This window comes from Anolis carolinensis, chromosome 5 (assembly GCF_035594765.1).
Source record: "Anolis carolinensis isolate JA03-04 chromosome 5, rAnoCar3.1.pri, whole genome shotgun sequence".
Classification (NCBI taxonomy): Eukaryota; Metazoa; Chordata; class Lepidosauria; order Squamata; family Dactyloidae; genus Anolis; species Anolis carolinensis.
The window spans coordinates 146,530,031-146,545,630 of record NC_085845.1 but is presented as its reverse complement, the minus strand read 5'-3'; the positions used below and the strand labels follow the sequence as shown (position 1 = coordinate 146,545,630).

General features: G+C 38.0%; 1 protein-coding gene across 5 annotated transcripts in view; it reads left to right on the top strand.

The window, feature by feature from the left end:
• Positions 1-15,600, top strand: part of nell2 (neural EGFL like 2) — a 185,518-nt gene that overhangs the window by 42,785 nt on the left and 127,133 nt on the right. For all 5 annotated transcript variants that reach the window (XM_062982513.1, XM_062982514.1, XM_062982512.1 and 2 more), the window contains exons 6-9: positions 4,005-4,077; positions 4,333-4,415; positions 6,656-6,784; positions 8,730-8,832. In XM_062982513.1, the coding sequence (XP_062838583.1) occupies positions 4,005-4,077; positions 4,333-4,415; positions 6,656-6,784; positions 8,730-8,832 (388 nt within the window). The remainder of the gene's footprint in view (positions 1-4,004; positions 4,078-4,332; positions 4,416-6,655; positions 6,785-8,729; positions 8,833-15,600) is intronic.

The following is a 15,600-nucleotide window of genomic DNA, read 5'->3' as shown; positions in this document are numbered from 1 at the left end:
GCGAATTTTGCTCAGTCATTTTTCTCTGTAAGGGCACCTGTTCCTACCAGATATTTTGGACTGCAGCTTCTAAGTCCCACCCAGCATTTCCAGTGGAGTCATAGCCCAGACATCTCCAAACATCTCCAGCAATCCCAGTCAACAACAAGAAGAAGATTTGTTATAGTCCATGATCAGCACAGAGTGGGGCACAAATGGCCTGGGAAGGAGAAACACAGTTCCCTAGAGAGGCAGTCATGAGACTGCACTGTTTAAAGACACAGTTAACATAGCAGGTTATGGGAGGGGGGAGGCTAATAGAAGGGGTAAAACACTAGGGGAACACTAGAGGGAGAGGGAGGGTCACATTACAAGTCCAGCAGCAAACCTGGACCACCTTAGATCCCACACTGGGGAAAAAAATAGTAAAATAAATGAAATTAATTATAAGGAAGCAGGAACCTTATAGAATAGCATATCCAATCTGTATGCATCCTTTCAATTTTCCAGCCAGCATGGTTTGAGTGTTGGACTGGGAAGACTGGGAGACCAGGGTTCAAATCCCCATCTGGCCACAGAAATCTTTTTTAATTTTTAAAAAGTGTTTATTAATTGAATTAATGGCATACATAATATGAGAAAGAAAACTTCTAAAGATAATCAAATACATATGATACAAGTATGCCATTCCCCCAAATCCCCCACCTGTGAACCACCACCCATGACTTTTAGCTCCACCCAGTGTGAAACTAAAATGTCAAAAAAACAAACAAACCCCTGCCCTTATTCTATATCTTACAGAAATCCACTTGACCTTGGGCAAATTATGCTCTGTTGGCCTCAGAAGAAGGTAAAGGCAACCCCCTTTCAACAAATTTAGCCAAGAAAATTGCTGTGGTCATATGCACACAACAAAAACATCAGAAACATGGAGAGAGATAACAGGAAAAATATTAGTGCAACAATCAGAATAAACAAGACAGAAGGCAGAATCTTTTAACGTTATTGGACGAGAGATATGACACTGGGAAAAAAGAAAATTCCTCTACCATTCCAAACTAGAAAGACATTCATATGACTCCCTTTCTTTTTGAAAGACAGCAAACAGCAATTGGGGAAGGGCATAGTTGTGAAATGAATTTTCCTTTTCCTGAAGATTTTGCAAATACAAATACATACTCATTGACAATATAGAAAATGCAAACATCAGTCATGGAGGAAGGGTGGGTCTCATTAACATTTATCCTGGAATCTGAAGAAAATAGATATCTGAAAATAGTTTCTTTTAATGGATCATAACATGAATACGCAATTTGCTACCAGAGCTTTCAGGGAATGTTTGAGTTCTCTGGTAGTTCTGTGTATATACGTGGCTTCAAATCATGGGTTGACTTATGACAACTTCATGAATTTCATAGGGTTTCCTTAGGCAAGGAATACTCACAGGTGGTTTTTCTAGTTCCTTCCTCTGAAATGTAGCCTATGGCATCTGGTATTTGTTGGCAGCCTCTCAAGAAAGGCTGTTTAGCTTTCAAGATCAGATAGAATTTGATGCCTTTGGGGGGTCTAGGCCTTATGTTTGGCATTTTCAGTAGTTGCTTTTAACAAAAGCATGAAACTACTATCAGAAAATCAGAATGATATAGAACTAAGGATTTAGTGCTGTATGGCTTAGGAAATAGTTAAATAGTAGGACAACAATTGATATAGCTCAGATGGTGGTGAACAAGCAGTCCTAGACCCAGAAATTTCCAAAAGACACCAGACCCTATTTTTAGTCTAAAAAAGGCTGAAAAATACAACACGAACATTCAAACGAACACAAACATTCAAACAAACACAAACTTTTAGCAGTTTGACTTCCTTGCTCTCCACTTCTCCTATTACTATGGGATTTGCTGGTTTTTTTTACCAGTTCCCAGAACTGGAAATGAGATTGCATTGCTTCCAGTTGTGTTGCGAGAATAGCCATCTTCCATCCAAGTTGGCCATTCCTGGTCTAGCTAAAGAGATAGAAAATTAAATTTGTCTCCAGATACACCGCATCTGCCAATTCTTTATGTTCCTTCACTGTCCCTAAGGAAAGGTCTTATTTGCTGATTTGTTTCCTGATACATGGTGCTAAATTTGTCATTATAAATCCTACATGACTTACATCCCAACTATCTGAAAGAACACCTGCCAGTATCAGTGCTCACATCTCCAGGGAGGGCTTGTTATTAATAGCACCAACTTTAGAGGTTCAGGAAGCAGTGGTATATGAAAAGGTTTTATCTAGGGTAGCTCTAGCTTGTAGAACTCACTTCTTTCCTTCTGAAGTGCTCCTAGTTTCTTTCATTATGTGCATTTTTGACAGCAAGTCAAAACGTACATCCTTACACAGGCCTCTGGAAGTAGAAATTTATACCAGATCATGCTGTTTCTCCCTTAGTGAAGCTTTATGTGAATTGAGATTTTAATTATGGTTTTATATTATTTTACTGATGTATATGATCCTGCCCAAAAATTGCAAAGTGAATACTTTAAACAGAACTAATTCTGGATTTTAGAGCTCAACAATTACACTACAATATCTCCAACCAGCTGTAAATATTTCATATATTCCATACTTATCAATTTAACATTTTATTTCTACCTTACCTTTCTCATTGTATGGGGCCAAGGTATCACATCCTTTATGCTCCACATATTTTTTGTAATGATGGCAACTGATAGATAACAAAAGAACTTGTGTGTGCTTTAAATCAAAGATTGAATTGACTCTTTTACTACTGATTTCATAGGATCAGTGAGTGTATCTACATTCAGACCAATGTTGATGCTATATTTTACTACCTTCCATTTAACAAAGCACTTGCTCTGGCTCTTTCTCTGGAAATCTGATGTAACTTTAAAAAGAAATGAGGCGACTAACCATATCTTCCCAACATAGGAAACTGTCTTACATTGAGTCAGATCATTGGCATTCTAATCCAGTATTGACAGGATCACTCCAGAATTTTATGCAAGAAATGTTTTGTCCATTCCTAATCCTCTCTGGGGGTCTTCTGCTTTCCTGTCCAAGAGCTACCTAAGCCCAGTTCTACTTAGCATTAAAAAATAGACATTAGTGTATGTGCAGGTTAGTATGGTGGATCCTTCTGCTGAAAGAAATCAGGGCAACATGATTGACAAGTTGGATAGGTGAGTGAATCTACATTCAAGTGCACTATTCAAAATAAAGTAGAGGATGACATGATGAAAATAGAGTGAGAGTACTTTCAAGGTCTGTAACATAAAATGCACTTTTGTGACCTTCCATCTATCCCAGTAGTTCTCAATCTGGGGTCCCCAGATAATTTTGGCCTTCAACTCCCAGAAATCTTGCTGGGAGTTCTGGGAGTTGTAGGCCAAAAACATCTGGGGACCCCAGCTTGAGAACCACTGATCTACCCACTCTATCTAGGATGTAGAAATAGTCCAAGAGCACAGGATACTGACTTCATCCATGTTTTGTGTAGTTTTTATGGGTCTTCAGTAATTTACTATACAAATCACCACAAAAAAACCTGCATTGGCTACATTAAACTGAAAGAAATTTCGTTGAGTGTCAACAGCTGTAGCTTGTGCTCTTTTATTTCAATTAACATCTCAAAACTCAGTGAAACTTCACATTATTTTTAAAAAATTAAAGGTCACTGGTAACACTTTCTTTGGCGACTGAATAAAAGTAATGTGGAACTCAGAGCAACCAGCGCTTGCCACTTAATTACACCTTGACATTTAATCTCGGGTCTCTGAAAATGTTTGAATGTATATGTATATCAATATGTACATGCACATCTATTTACTTCCCTCTCTGACTTACAAATGTTAAATGAAGGGAAAGCATGAGATTTTGATTTTATAGAAATTGCTTTTGCTGGAAAAGAGTACAATAACTTTTCTGCGGACTAAAAGATGTAATCAGAAAATACTTGTTTTCAAATATTACCCTGGGAAAATAAAAAATATTATATTTTTTCTTTTCTCTCTCTTGTACACAGGGCATAATGCAAGATGTTCAATTACTTGTCATGCCTCAAGGATATATCTCTCAGTGCCCAGATCTTAACCGCAGTAAGTCTGCTTCTTCTTTTAGCATTACATATAATCTGGTGCATCTTGTTTAAATTTGGTGTTGTTAAATTTAAGAACTCTCTTAAAATATACTGATTATCAGCTAAATTTTAATAGTTGTACAGGGCAAGCCTATGCACGCTTACTGAGAAGTAAGTCCTCTTAAACTCAGTGAGACTTACATCCAGATATGTGCATACAGGGTTGTAGCCTAAAAGAAGCACAATTTGACAAATGAAGTGTTTGTAATTTCAGCATGCCCAACATGTAATGACTTCCATGGACTTGTGCAGAAAATTATGGAGCTGCAGGATATTTTAGCCAAAACCTCTGCAAAGGTAAGGAGCTTCTCAAAAAGGTGTTCTCACACAGTGATGGGAGACACTGTATGGGTTCCTCGGCTCTACTGATATACGAGGGTTATCCAGAAAGTAGATTACGTTTTGGAATTAAAAATGAACAAAGTATAGGAGAAAACATTTACCCTATGCAGTTGAAAGCCACACCCAAATACCACTTCTCAACATAGTCGTCATTCAAATCTAGGCACTTGTCATAGCGATGAAGGAGCTTTGCAACTCCTTCCCCACTAAACTCTGCCACTTGTGTCCTCAACCACTTGTTTCCAACAATGGGGGCATGGCTGGCAATGCAGCATTTTGGCGATGCTGCGCAGCTGCAGGAAGGGGTGACCAGCTGGTTGAGGACGCAAGTGGCAGAGTTTAGTGGGGAAGGAGTTGCAAAGCTCCTTCATCGCTATGATAAGTGCCTAGATTTGAATGGCGACTATGTTGAGAAGTGGTATTTGGCTGTGGCTTTCAACCACATATGGTAAATGTTTTCTCCTATACTTTGTTCATTTTTAATTCCAAAATGTAATCTACTTTCTGGATAGCCCTCGTATGTATGTGTGTTTGTGTATGTGTTTGAGAAAGGGCATACCAGTATATGTATTTTCAATGTGTTCTTATGTAACACAGCCCCTTGCATTTATTTGTTCTTTATATGGAAAAATGAGCCAAAACTCAAGAGAGGAGTAGGTCATAAATATTAGAACAATTATTCAGTTCATTTGAACAGAACCATTTGGTGGCTTAGAATACTTAGGGGATGAGATTAATGGCTGAAGGCTTCTTTAAGCGTGAGCTCTTAGAATAGGAAAAGTGAACAAATACCCCCTCCCACTACCTTCTATCAAACACTGTTCTCTGAAACATCTTTGTGAAAGAAATGAAACTGGATGATAGATTAAAAACAGGGAACAGTCTTGATGGCTTTAAAATGAGTTTTAGCACCCCAGTACAATAAGCAGCAGCATGTTGGTTCTTTGCTTTCGGTTTAGGTTGCAAACTGTCTTGTATAACAGACGAATAGTGTTAATGATAGTTAGTGAAACAAATACTTTATTTTATCTTTGCTTTGAAAATGGGCTTGCTGTGTAGTTCACTCTATAAATTATGCATAGTAAAATACATGTTATCATAACATGGGTTATGATTGTGCTAGGTTGGCAGAATCTGGGGCTAACAGCGGGTGCTCACTCCGCTCCCCAGATTTGAACCTGCTACCTTTTGGTCCGCAAGTTCAGCAGCTCAGCGCTTTAACACGCTGCGCCACCAGGGGCTCCTGGTGATTTGTGACAGTGCCTGAAATCAGTGGTCCACAATAGTTAGAATAAAAAGTATTATTTGATATTTCATTTATGGGCTAAATGCAAAAATAGTCTTAAATAAACCAAAAACCCATGTAAAAGAATGGGACTTGTACATGGCAGTAATCTTAAGTGCTCCTGATTTTAATAGGTCTAATAAGGTAAGACTGATATTTTATTTAGTCTAATATTACTATTTTAAAGATTCATATTAAGAAACTAAAACTTTTATTATTGTGCTGCAAAACTTCTGCATCAGAATGTGCCAAAAGTTTAATGGTAATAAACATTCTCTAGCAAAACTTCCAAATTAAATTAGTGCACCACTGAGGAAAGGTGCCATTGCTGGGCCTTGTAAAGAACTGAAAACCGAGGCTGCAATTCTACATTACATACCTGGGAGTGAGCACCCCAACATACATTAGGACTTACATCCAAGTAAAAACACATAAAATTGCAGTTAATTGTTAAATAATAGGAAAAGAAAAAGATTAAACAAGAAAATTACTTGTTATTAGACCCAGGCACATTCTATGAATTTCTGTGAGCTCTGATGTGCACATGGAAATCCATCCAGAAGAGCTTGTTACATTGATTCACTTTCCATGCTTCCATTTGAATGACTAGGAGAGTCCGTGAGCTCATTAAAAATGCATTTCTCTGAACTGAGGCAGAAAATTATACAGACAACTCAATTGTTTTCACAGAACATATATACCATTAAAAAGACCTTGCTTTAATTGTTATTGTGAGATAAGTTATGTTCCAACTTTGACTTTTTCTTACATTAATGTTTGGATTTTTGTTTCTAAATTTCAAAATGTCTTTTATGTACTTCAACGAGACTTGATGTTATGAGTGGCTTTTTGTTGTAGTTTCATAACCCTTTCTACAGCTAACCAGATTATTTATGAACCATGTTTCTAGTTGTCCCGAGCTGAGCAGAGAATGACTAGATTGGATCAGTGCTATTGTGAAAGAACTTGCACCATGAAAGGGGCCACCTACAGAGAATTTGAATCCTGGACAGATGGCTGTAAGAACTGCACATGCATGGTATGTGTATAGACAGTTCATTTACTTTCATTGTTTTTCATGCTTAATTTTGCATTTTTTCTAGTAAAGCCTTATGCTGCTTGTGTGCACACTTCTATATGTGTGTGTGAATATCTATGGAGGGACTGTTATAACCATGATCAGATGGAGAAAAAAGGACTTTTGGTGGGAATTGCCATGGCCATATCACCTTTCCACCAGATCTGCTTTTGCCTAGAATGTGATGCTGTGAAATGGTCTCGGGGTTAAAACATGATTTTCTCATTATAGGGGAGATTGCTTTTGTCAGGAGGTGTGATATCTTAAAAGGCATTTAAAGGTTTTACAAAATATTTAATGGTATGTGGTACAAAATGAATAGACTGAAAATGGCTTTATGTTCAGCTGATACACATACACACGTGCACATACATATACACACCTTTCTGAAGCGATCTGTGTATGGGAGAGAGAGGGAGGAGGGAGAGAGAGAAAAATACTGATACTTTTCCTGTGACAGAAAATTCTCATCTTACATTGAACATTTAATATACTGGAAACCATTAAGTGCTGCAGGAAAATGAAACAACAGTGTTGGAGAAAACGTAGTTATACAAACATGGTTTAGATTGAAGACAAACAAGGGCATTCCCAAGCATAGTCCAAAGCTCCATATCTTTTTCATTGCTCATTGGAAACCTATCAGAAATCCAAGGCTCCAGATGAAAGTACTTTTTACCCTATGTTACTGAATCATGTTTAGTATTACAAATCGGCCTCACTGGATTAAGTCTCACTGCAGTATTGCCATATTTTCACAAAGTTTCACATATTTTCATTTTTTGACATTTCTAATAGTTGTCTTCTGATGATCACAGGAAATATTTTTTCAAGAGTGTATTTATACTTCAGAGTTATTTTCAAATTTTCAAAATCAGGAGCATTGTTGGGGTTTATTCATTCAGTTGCTTCCGACTCTTCATGACCTCATGGACCAGCCCATGCCAGAGATCCCTGTCGGCCGTCGACACCCCCAGCTCCTTCAAGGACAAGCCAGTCACTTCAAGGTTCACATCCATCCATCTTGCCCTTGGTTGGCCCCTCTTCTTTTTTCCTTCATTTTTCCCAGCATAATTATCTTCTCCAAGCTTTCGTGTCTTCTCATTATGTAGCCAAAGTATTTCATCCTTGTCTCTAATATCCCTCCCTCCAGTGAGCAACCGGGCTTTATTTCCTGGAATATGGACTGGTTGGTTCTTCTTGCAGTCCAAGGAACTCTCAGAATTTTCCTCCAACACCACAGTTCAAAAGCATCTATCTTCCTTCGCTCAGCCTTCCTTATGGTCCAGCTCTCACATCCATAAGTTACTATGGGGAATGCTTTTGCTTTTACTATGTGGTCCTTCATTGCCAGTGTGATGTCTCCACTCTTCACCATTCTGTCGAGATTGGTCATTGTTCTCTTTTCAAGAAGAAAACGTCTTCTAATTTCCTGGCTGCAGTCTATGTCTGCAATAATCTTTGTGCCTAGAAATACAAAGTTTTTCACTGCCTCCACATTTTCTCCCTCTATTTGCCAGTTATCAATCAGTCTGGATGCCCAGCTTTTGCGCTTTCTTCTTTCATGTTGGTTATAAGGCTCCTAAGCTCCTCCTCGCTTTCAGCCATCAAAGTGGTATCATCTGCATATCTAAGGTTGTTAATGTTTCTTTTAGCATTTTTAATTCCAGCCTTGGATTCATCAAGCCCTGCATATCACATGATGTGTTCTGCATACAGCAGCATTAGCAACAAATAATTGGATCATAAAACAATAGTTGTGGACCCATATTCACACATCAGAAATTTATATAGGCATTGGGGAAAAGCTTCTTAATAATGGAAAGAAAAATATGATTTATTTTCTATCTTTAGATATCCATCTTAGCCTTACAAATTGTTGTTTTAATTTCCCCCTTCTTTCTAGAATGGCACGATCCAGTGTGAAGCACTTGTTTGCCCAATTTCTGATTGCCCTCCAAATTCTGCTCCTGCCTATGTTGATGGCAAGTGCTGCAAAGAATGTCAACGTAAGTGGGTTTTGTTTATTTAAATTTTTGTTTATTTAAAAATGTGTAGCATCATAACATTTATAAAGTTTGCATTGGCTAGAAGAAACAAGTAAAGACATGTCTTTAAATTCTCTTATTGAAAACAGTTGAATTCATTCACTTTTTTTATTCACTATTGACTATCCCAACTAGAACACAGCAATACACTCTGTTGGATTTACCTATATGTTTATTCACTATCCAATATTGCTTCAGTGTGCCAACTGTAATTGGAAATAGGTGTCAGGTTTCCAGCCAAACTTTCTAGAACCTTCCAACTTATCTACAATTTGGATAAATCATGTTTCAGAGTACTAGGGATAAAATGTTCCTTCAACCACTAAAATAGAATTTGTTTTATGGAAAGATGTAAAGTTGGATGGATAATCGATTTGGCACATGATGTTTGAGATCTGTTAGCAATGTCATCTTGTTTTTTTTAATGAATAAAAGAGGTGGCAAATCTAGCTATGCTCCTAACAGGTATGTGCTCAATATAAGAAATATTTGCTATTATTGACCTACAAAATCATGGATCCAGGCTATCTGAAAAACTGTACTGCCTCACACAAGCTTTCATTTTAAGATCTCCAAAAGACACTTCAGGCTAATCCAAATTAACGCTGAGTAAAGTAGCATATAAATTAAAGAAATGCATCAATAAAACAGTCAGCATATTGATGGCAGATGGGAATGAGCACACCAATGAGCTCTTGGTCTTTCCCCACTATCTCAACAAATCAACCTGTTTAGTGTATTCCCGCCTGACCAATATTTATATACCAATACTGAGTTTCCTTTGTTCTTGGTCCTTCTTTCAACAATGGAAACAAATTACCAGTACAGCACTTTAATTGACCAGATAGGCTAGAATTGACTGGTCCTACTCTTATTATAAATTCCTAATTAAATGTAGTTGGTTTCATTCTAAGCTCTTGAGCTATGATGTCAAACCAAATCACTGATAAATCCTAAAAAATATATCAGTTGTTCTGCAGCTATTGGTCTCTTTCCAGGCTTGTTTAGAATGACAGGCAGTAGACCCATATAATCACACAAAATGCAGTAGCGATAGACACTACAAGCTGTAATTCGTGAATACCACTCCAAATTCTATTTCTGAGCAGCCTGTACTGTACACCGAATTGTTCATTTCTATCAGAGTAGATCGACTTGTGCTTCAGTGCTATATTTATTGTGATCATTCGAGTTCCATATAAGCAACTGGACAAGAGAATCTGGGATGAGGGAATGCAACATTTTGGTTTAGCAAGTGGGTTAGCTAAGACATAATTATGCTCAGTTGGAGACAAAATCATTCAGGAGTTATATATGTGACTTAAAGAAAAGCAAGAGAATGACTGAGATGACAGAGTCATTGGGAAATTGCAGTTAGAATAAAATGCATCTGTGGAACCTGCTGGTCTTTTGCTTGTTGGTTTAGGAATGAAGGCCCAGCAGGCACTTATGTGCATTGCTTGCCTGTGAGAAGTAGCCTGTACAAATCAAATTCCTTATGCTTCATTTCCTCCTAATAATAAGCTTGAAACCACCAGGCAAATTGTTAATACAAGAAACAAAGGTCTAAGTCATAATGCATAAATAAATACTGTGCGATTTCTATCTGAAAGTGTTGCATATGAACGTTCAAATAAAACTGATAAACAAAAATTATTCCAGAAGATTTGTGAAAGACCGTTAAAACAAATAGAACAATCTTGTGCCTAATGACCAAGTAATGGTTGTGTTGTTGCATTACAAAGCCCCCCCCCATAAGACATGAAACATGAATTTGATGTTATAGCTGTACCTAAGAAAAAGAGAGAGAAGTAAACATTAGTTGTGCTGTGAAACATAGAGTAAATATCGAAATGTTGTGGTTTGAAATTGCAAAAGCACGTTATGTGGTTAAAATCAATTTTTTTCATATTTAAGGCTTTCTGAGAATCAGACTGCTAATGTCTGCATCCAGCAAATAAAGAACATCAAGATGTTTAAAATGACAAGAAAATCATTATTCATAACTTGGAGATGAAACACACAAAACTGGGGATGGCGTATATGAAATTAAACATTGTTTAACTCACTGTTAAGCCAAAGCAACTAAACTTTGACTAAATTGTGACTTTTAAAATTAAAACATACTAGAATATGTGATGTTTTAAAAAATGGTGTCATATGGGGGATAATTAGAAGAAAAATGTAATTTTAGAACCTTGTAGGAAGCAGTTGATTGATGGCTTACAGGGTTGGCGAGCCATGACTTTTTGATGATATCATCCAACTAACCTCCATGTTTGATTTAAATTGGATCAACCTCTACATTTCAGAATTTGTGCTGTACCACTGTATTGTGAAATTATGAAAATATTAATATAATTTGTGTGCTTTGAATTTTTTTGTTCCCACACTTTGTATAATAATAGGCAAGTAGAATTTATTGTCAATAATTTATGATGAATTCATGGAGGTCCATCATATAGTTTTCATCTGCTTTTTTGTGGTATTCATAAAAATATAATATAGGTTTTCATTTGAGTTTTCCTTCTGAGTTTTGCAGGCAGTGAAATTACTAAATTCTTCTTCTTTTTCAAAATGCTTCTTGTTGATGTTCTCTCAGGTTCCCATCTGTTGTAAGAAGTCAGTGGGAGTATAAAGCTATTGAGCTTTGTAGTGTGGCTTTTTATTTTGCAAGGCAGCACAGCCATTGACATCATACCCTGCTTTCTTTGTACAAAATGTGTCAAAACAAGATGCTTCTTCTTCATTATTCTCCTTCTTGCCACCTAGGAAATCAGGTTTTGCTGCTTTGCAGTTTTCTGATAAGTTCCCTACAACAAATTATGACGCCTCCGAGAAAGTAGTATTACAGTCATATAATAGAGATTTATGAAATGGAATAGAGTATTCAAGGAAATGGCTGTACAAATTAGAAGAGATTAGTTAAGTGTGTTGTTAGATAGTGACAAATCTTTTGGAAAACATGAAGTATAAACTTTTTGTTTAGGAAACAAATAACTTATTCATGACAGCTATTTAAAGAGTAATTTGTAGTCTCTCTTACTGTTGATGTTAAACATACACAGAATGTATTATTAAAATATATCTAATATCTGCGCATGCATGTGGTAACCTACTTGTACATTTTCCCTATCATACCATTCTGAGTATATTCAAATATTCAGAAATGCTCCATGGTAATAGCACATTGCATTACCAGTTGCTAAGCAAAGGCCACAGCAATGAATCTGAGATGTTTGCTCACCGAGATAGGTTCCTTCACTATTGAGATAAAACTGACAATAAGCTACATTTTTGTGTTGTCGAAGGCTTTCATGGCCAGGATCACAGGGTTGTTGTAAGTAGAAATAGTTAGTGTAGTGTTTTAAGTGGTGGACTATGACTATGATACCATAATATGTTATCAAACCATAAGATGGATTTGGAGTAGCTGAAGATGCTATGAATTTTCAAGGACATCTCCCTGTGAAGGGTGCATGGAGCATATAGAAAATGTCTCCACTCAAGATAAAGTCAGGAAAGGGGATATTAGATCCAAATCAGATAGAAGCATGTCAAGTTTGAGCACTAGAATGCAGTTGACGGACTGTATATGCTATTGGCTAAGGCCCCATTTATACTGGTCAGTTAATCTGGGGCCAGTCAAGAGCAATAATGTTTTGGACAGGTTCTGGAGACAAGTCAGAATCCAGCTGGCCCAGTTGGGCTGATAATGCATCATACCGCTAGATTATCACCTTACTATCTGTGTCACCATCACCATTAGCAGATGGGCGCAGAGCTCTGTTGACATCAGCAGAAGTACCCATGCAACCAGGAAAAGCGAGGAGATGGTTTCTCCCTCCACCTTCCTCACCATATGGGCATCTTTGCTGATGTCAGCTTGGATACTATAGCTCATGATTGCGTGGAGCTCTGCTCTGGGGTTATCCAGTAGTGGCAATGGTGGTGACACAGGCCTGATCCATTGTTTTTCCAGACCTGTCTTCATTGGACTTCCCACATGGCTCTGAGGGCACAGTGTTACTCCATCATTTCAGGCAATCTCTGAAGCATCCCCCAACTTGTCTTAATGTGGAGCTAAACCAGATTAATTCGGTTTATCCAGTGATAACCACTGAAAGTGGCAGAGCATTATGGTGACAACCAGGGCAATTGTACAGTGAATTATTAAGCAAAATATTTAATTTGGAAAACTATGTGACTAGGAAGGGCCCACCCTATCTAGATTTGCAATGCTGTCAGCAAGCATTACTTTACTTTTGCTAAGACTGACATTCAGTTGTCATCCCTTTGTTCAGTTCATAACCAGTGTCAACTGCTGGCTAAGGACAGATGCAGTTGATTGGCTTAGTCTATAAGAAAAAGAAAAAAGAGAGAAGGAATCTGCATATTGTCCCTGTGTACATTACCGTGATACACCCAAACCTGATTTAATATCAGAAATCAAATGAGGCAAAAATATATTAGTATTTTTCAAATTTTATTGCTTTGGTAATCAGGCTATTTGCCTGGAGTTAACCCACTCCTGTGAGGAATCAGTGGCTTTGAGAATCCCTGAGCAGAAAAGGTTAAAATTATAAAAAATAATAATAGACTATAATGAAATTGAAATTTAGAACTGTAGCAAATAGCATGAGAACTGTACAGGAGCCATTTATTGATGGTATAAATATTCTAGTCAATAAAGGGATTTTGGTCGTTATTTTTACTGTGCATAACATAAAATATTCATATTTTCTTAACTACCTTATGTCAGTAGGAAAGTCTGTGTGTACTCTATAAATCATTTTTCTTATATTTATCCATTAAAATAAAGTCAAGGCTGCACAGAAGGAAGGCTTAATGTGCTGTTTTCTCAGATCCCTTCATAAAAATCTCTTCTGTAACTTGACTGCATGGAAAAGAGATTAAATATATAATTAAGTCTTATACTCAGATTACTTGGGAATCAGGGCTAGGAATTTAGTAAGAAAGGACTTTCCATGAACATATTTAATATTTTGTCTAACCTCATTACACTTACCTTAAAGAGTGTCCTAGGATGCTTCCACCCTGACTTGGGGACGGAGCCCCACACCAGCCATTACACAACATAGTGTGACTTCTGGCTGAGGCCCGGCCCGCAACTGGGGTGAAAGCATCACCAGAGGCCTCACTCTGAACATAGGAGGCTTCTTGTGTTGTGCTGGTTCCAATGGAGTGGTGGGGAAAGTGTTGCTGAAGGGAGCTGCACGCAGAGTGACAGATTTGTACCGCTGCCCCTCTCTTTTCTCCCAGAAGCCAGGGACATTTTGACAAGTCTTTGTGGTGAGGCCCTATGTGTTTTAGTAGGCTCCTCATGTTCCCCGGGTGCTCACTTTTCCATTGGCTTCTTTGTTGGAATGAAACCTCGGTTCAATCTAACCATCATAATTGCTGCTGAAACAACTTCATTAAAATCAAAACTTTAACTTGAAAAGTTTGAGAAAACGGTACCACCATACACACCTGGTATTTGCTGATTTTTGAGCAACATTATTGGGCCTGGTTAGTACTGGGAGAAAGTATCACCAGGAATATCAGACTCAAGATGAGAAGAAGCATTACTTTTTGAGATTTTTTTTTTTCGTGTCAGGAGCAACCGGAGTTGCTTCTGGAGTGAGAGAATTGGCTGTCTGCAAGGACGTTGCCCAGGGGACGCCCGGATGTTTTGATGTTTTTACCATCCTTGTGGGAGGCTTCTCTCATGTCCCCGCATGGAGCTGGAGCTGGTAGAGGGAGCTCATCCGCACTCTCCCCAGGTGGGATTCGAACCTGGCAGCTTTCAGGTCAGCAACCCAACCTTCAAGTCACTTAGTCCACTACGCCATCTGGGGGCTCCACTTTTTGAGATAAAGAAATTGATTGTGGGATTATTTTCTTATAGAATAATACATAAAATATTTAAGCAAATGTGTCCATATATTTATTTTCTCCATAGGTAAAGGTAAAGATTTCCCCCTGACATTAAATCTAGTCATGTCCAACTCTGGGGGTTGATGGTGTTAGGGATTCCTCTTCTTCAGAAGAGGGACGGGAGCAGGAAAGTGTTCATGAATCTGAGGGTGAGTTGGAATCTTAGGAAGAGATTTTGCAAGTACTCACATTTCAGGAGAGGCGAAAGGAAACAGAGCAGAGACATCGTTCAGCTAGAATAGCTGCCAGAAATGCAGCTGAGTAATTAAGAACTGCCCTAGCAGCTGGGAGGGGACTCAGGGCTATAAAGCAGAAGCAGGTGCAGCCAGTTCTTGCTGGTAAAAAATTGACTCTTCGCTTCCCTTGTGCCTGCTTCAAGTCTACATCTGGGAAACTGCTTCTAAGAATCTATTCCTGTTCCTTTGTCTGAAGTAAGACTGCTATTTGATTTGGGAATTTAACAGAGACTAAGAACTGTGTTTACCCTAAGACTTCCTTGTTTCCTTTTGCATTATTCCACTGAGTGTGATGTACTTTATGTTTTGCTGAAGTAAAGCAGTTCTCATTTACTTACCACAGTGTTTTAAGGCTGTTCTTGAAAGACAAAATAGGTCAGATACTCATCTCCATTTCTAAGCTGAAGACCTAGTGTTGTCTGTAGACACCTCCACGGTCATGTTGCCGGCATGACTGCATGGAGTACTGCTACCTTCCTGCCAGAGTGGTACCTATTGATCTACTCACATTTGCATATTTTTGAATTGGTAGGTTGGTAGAAGTTGGGGCTAA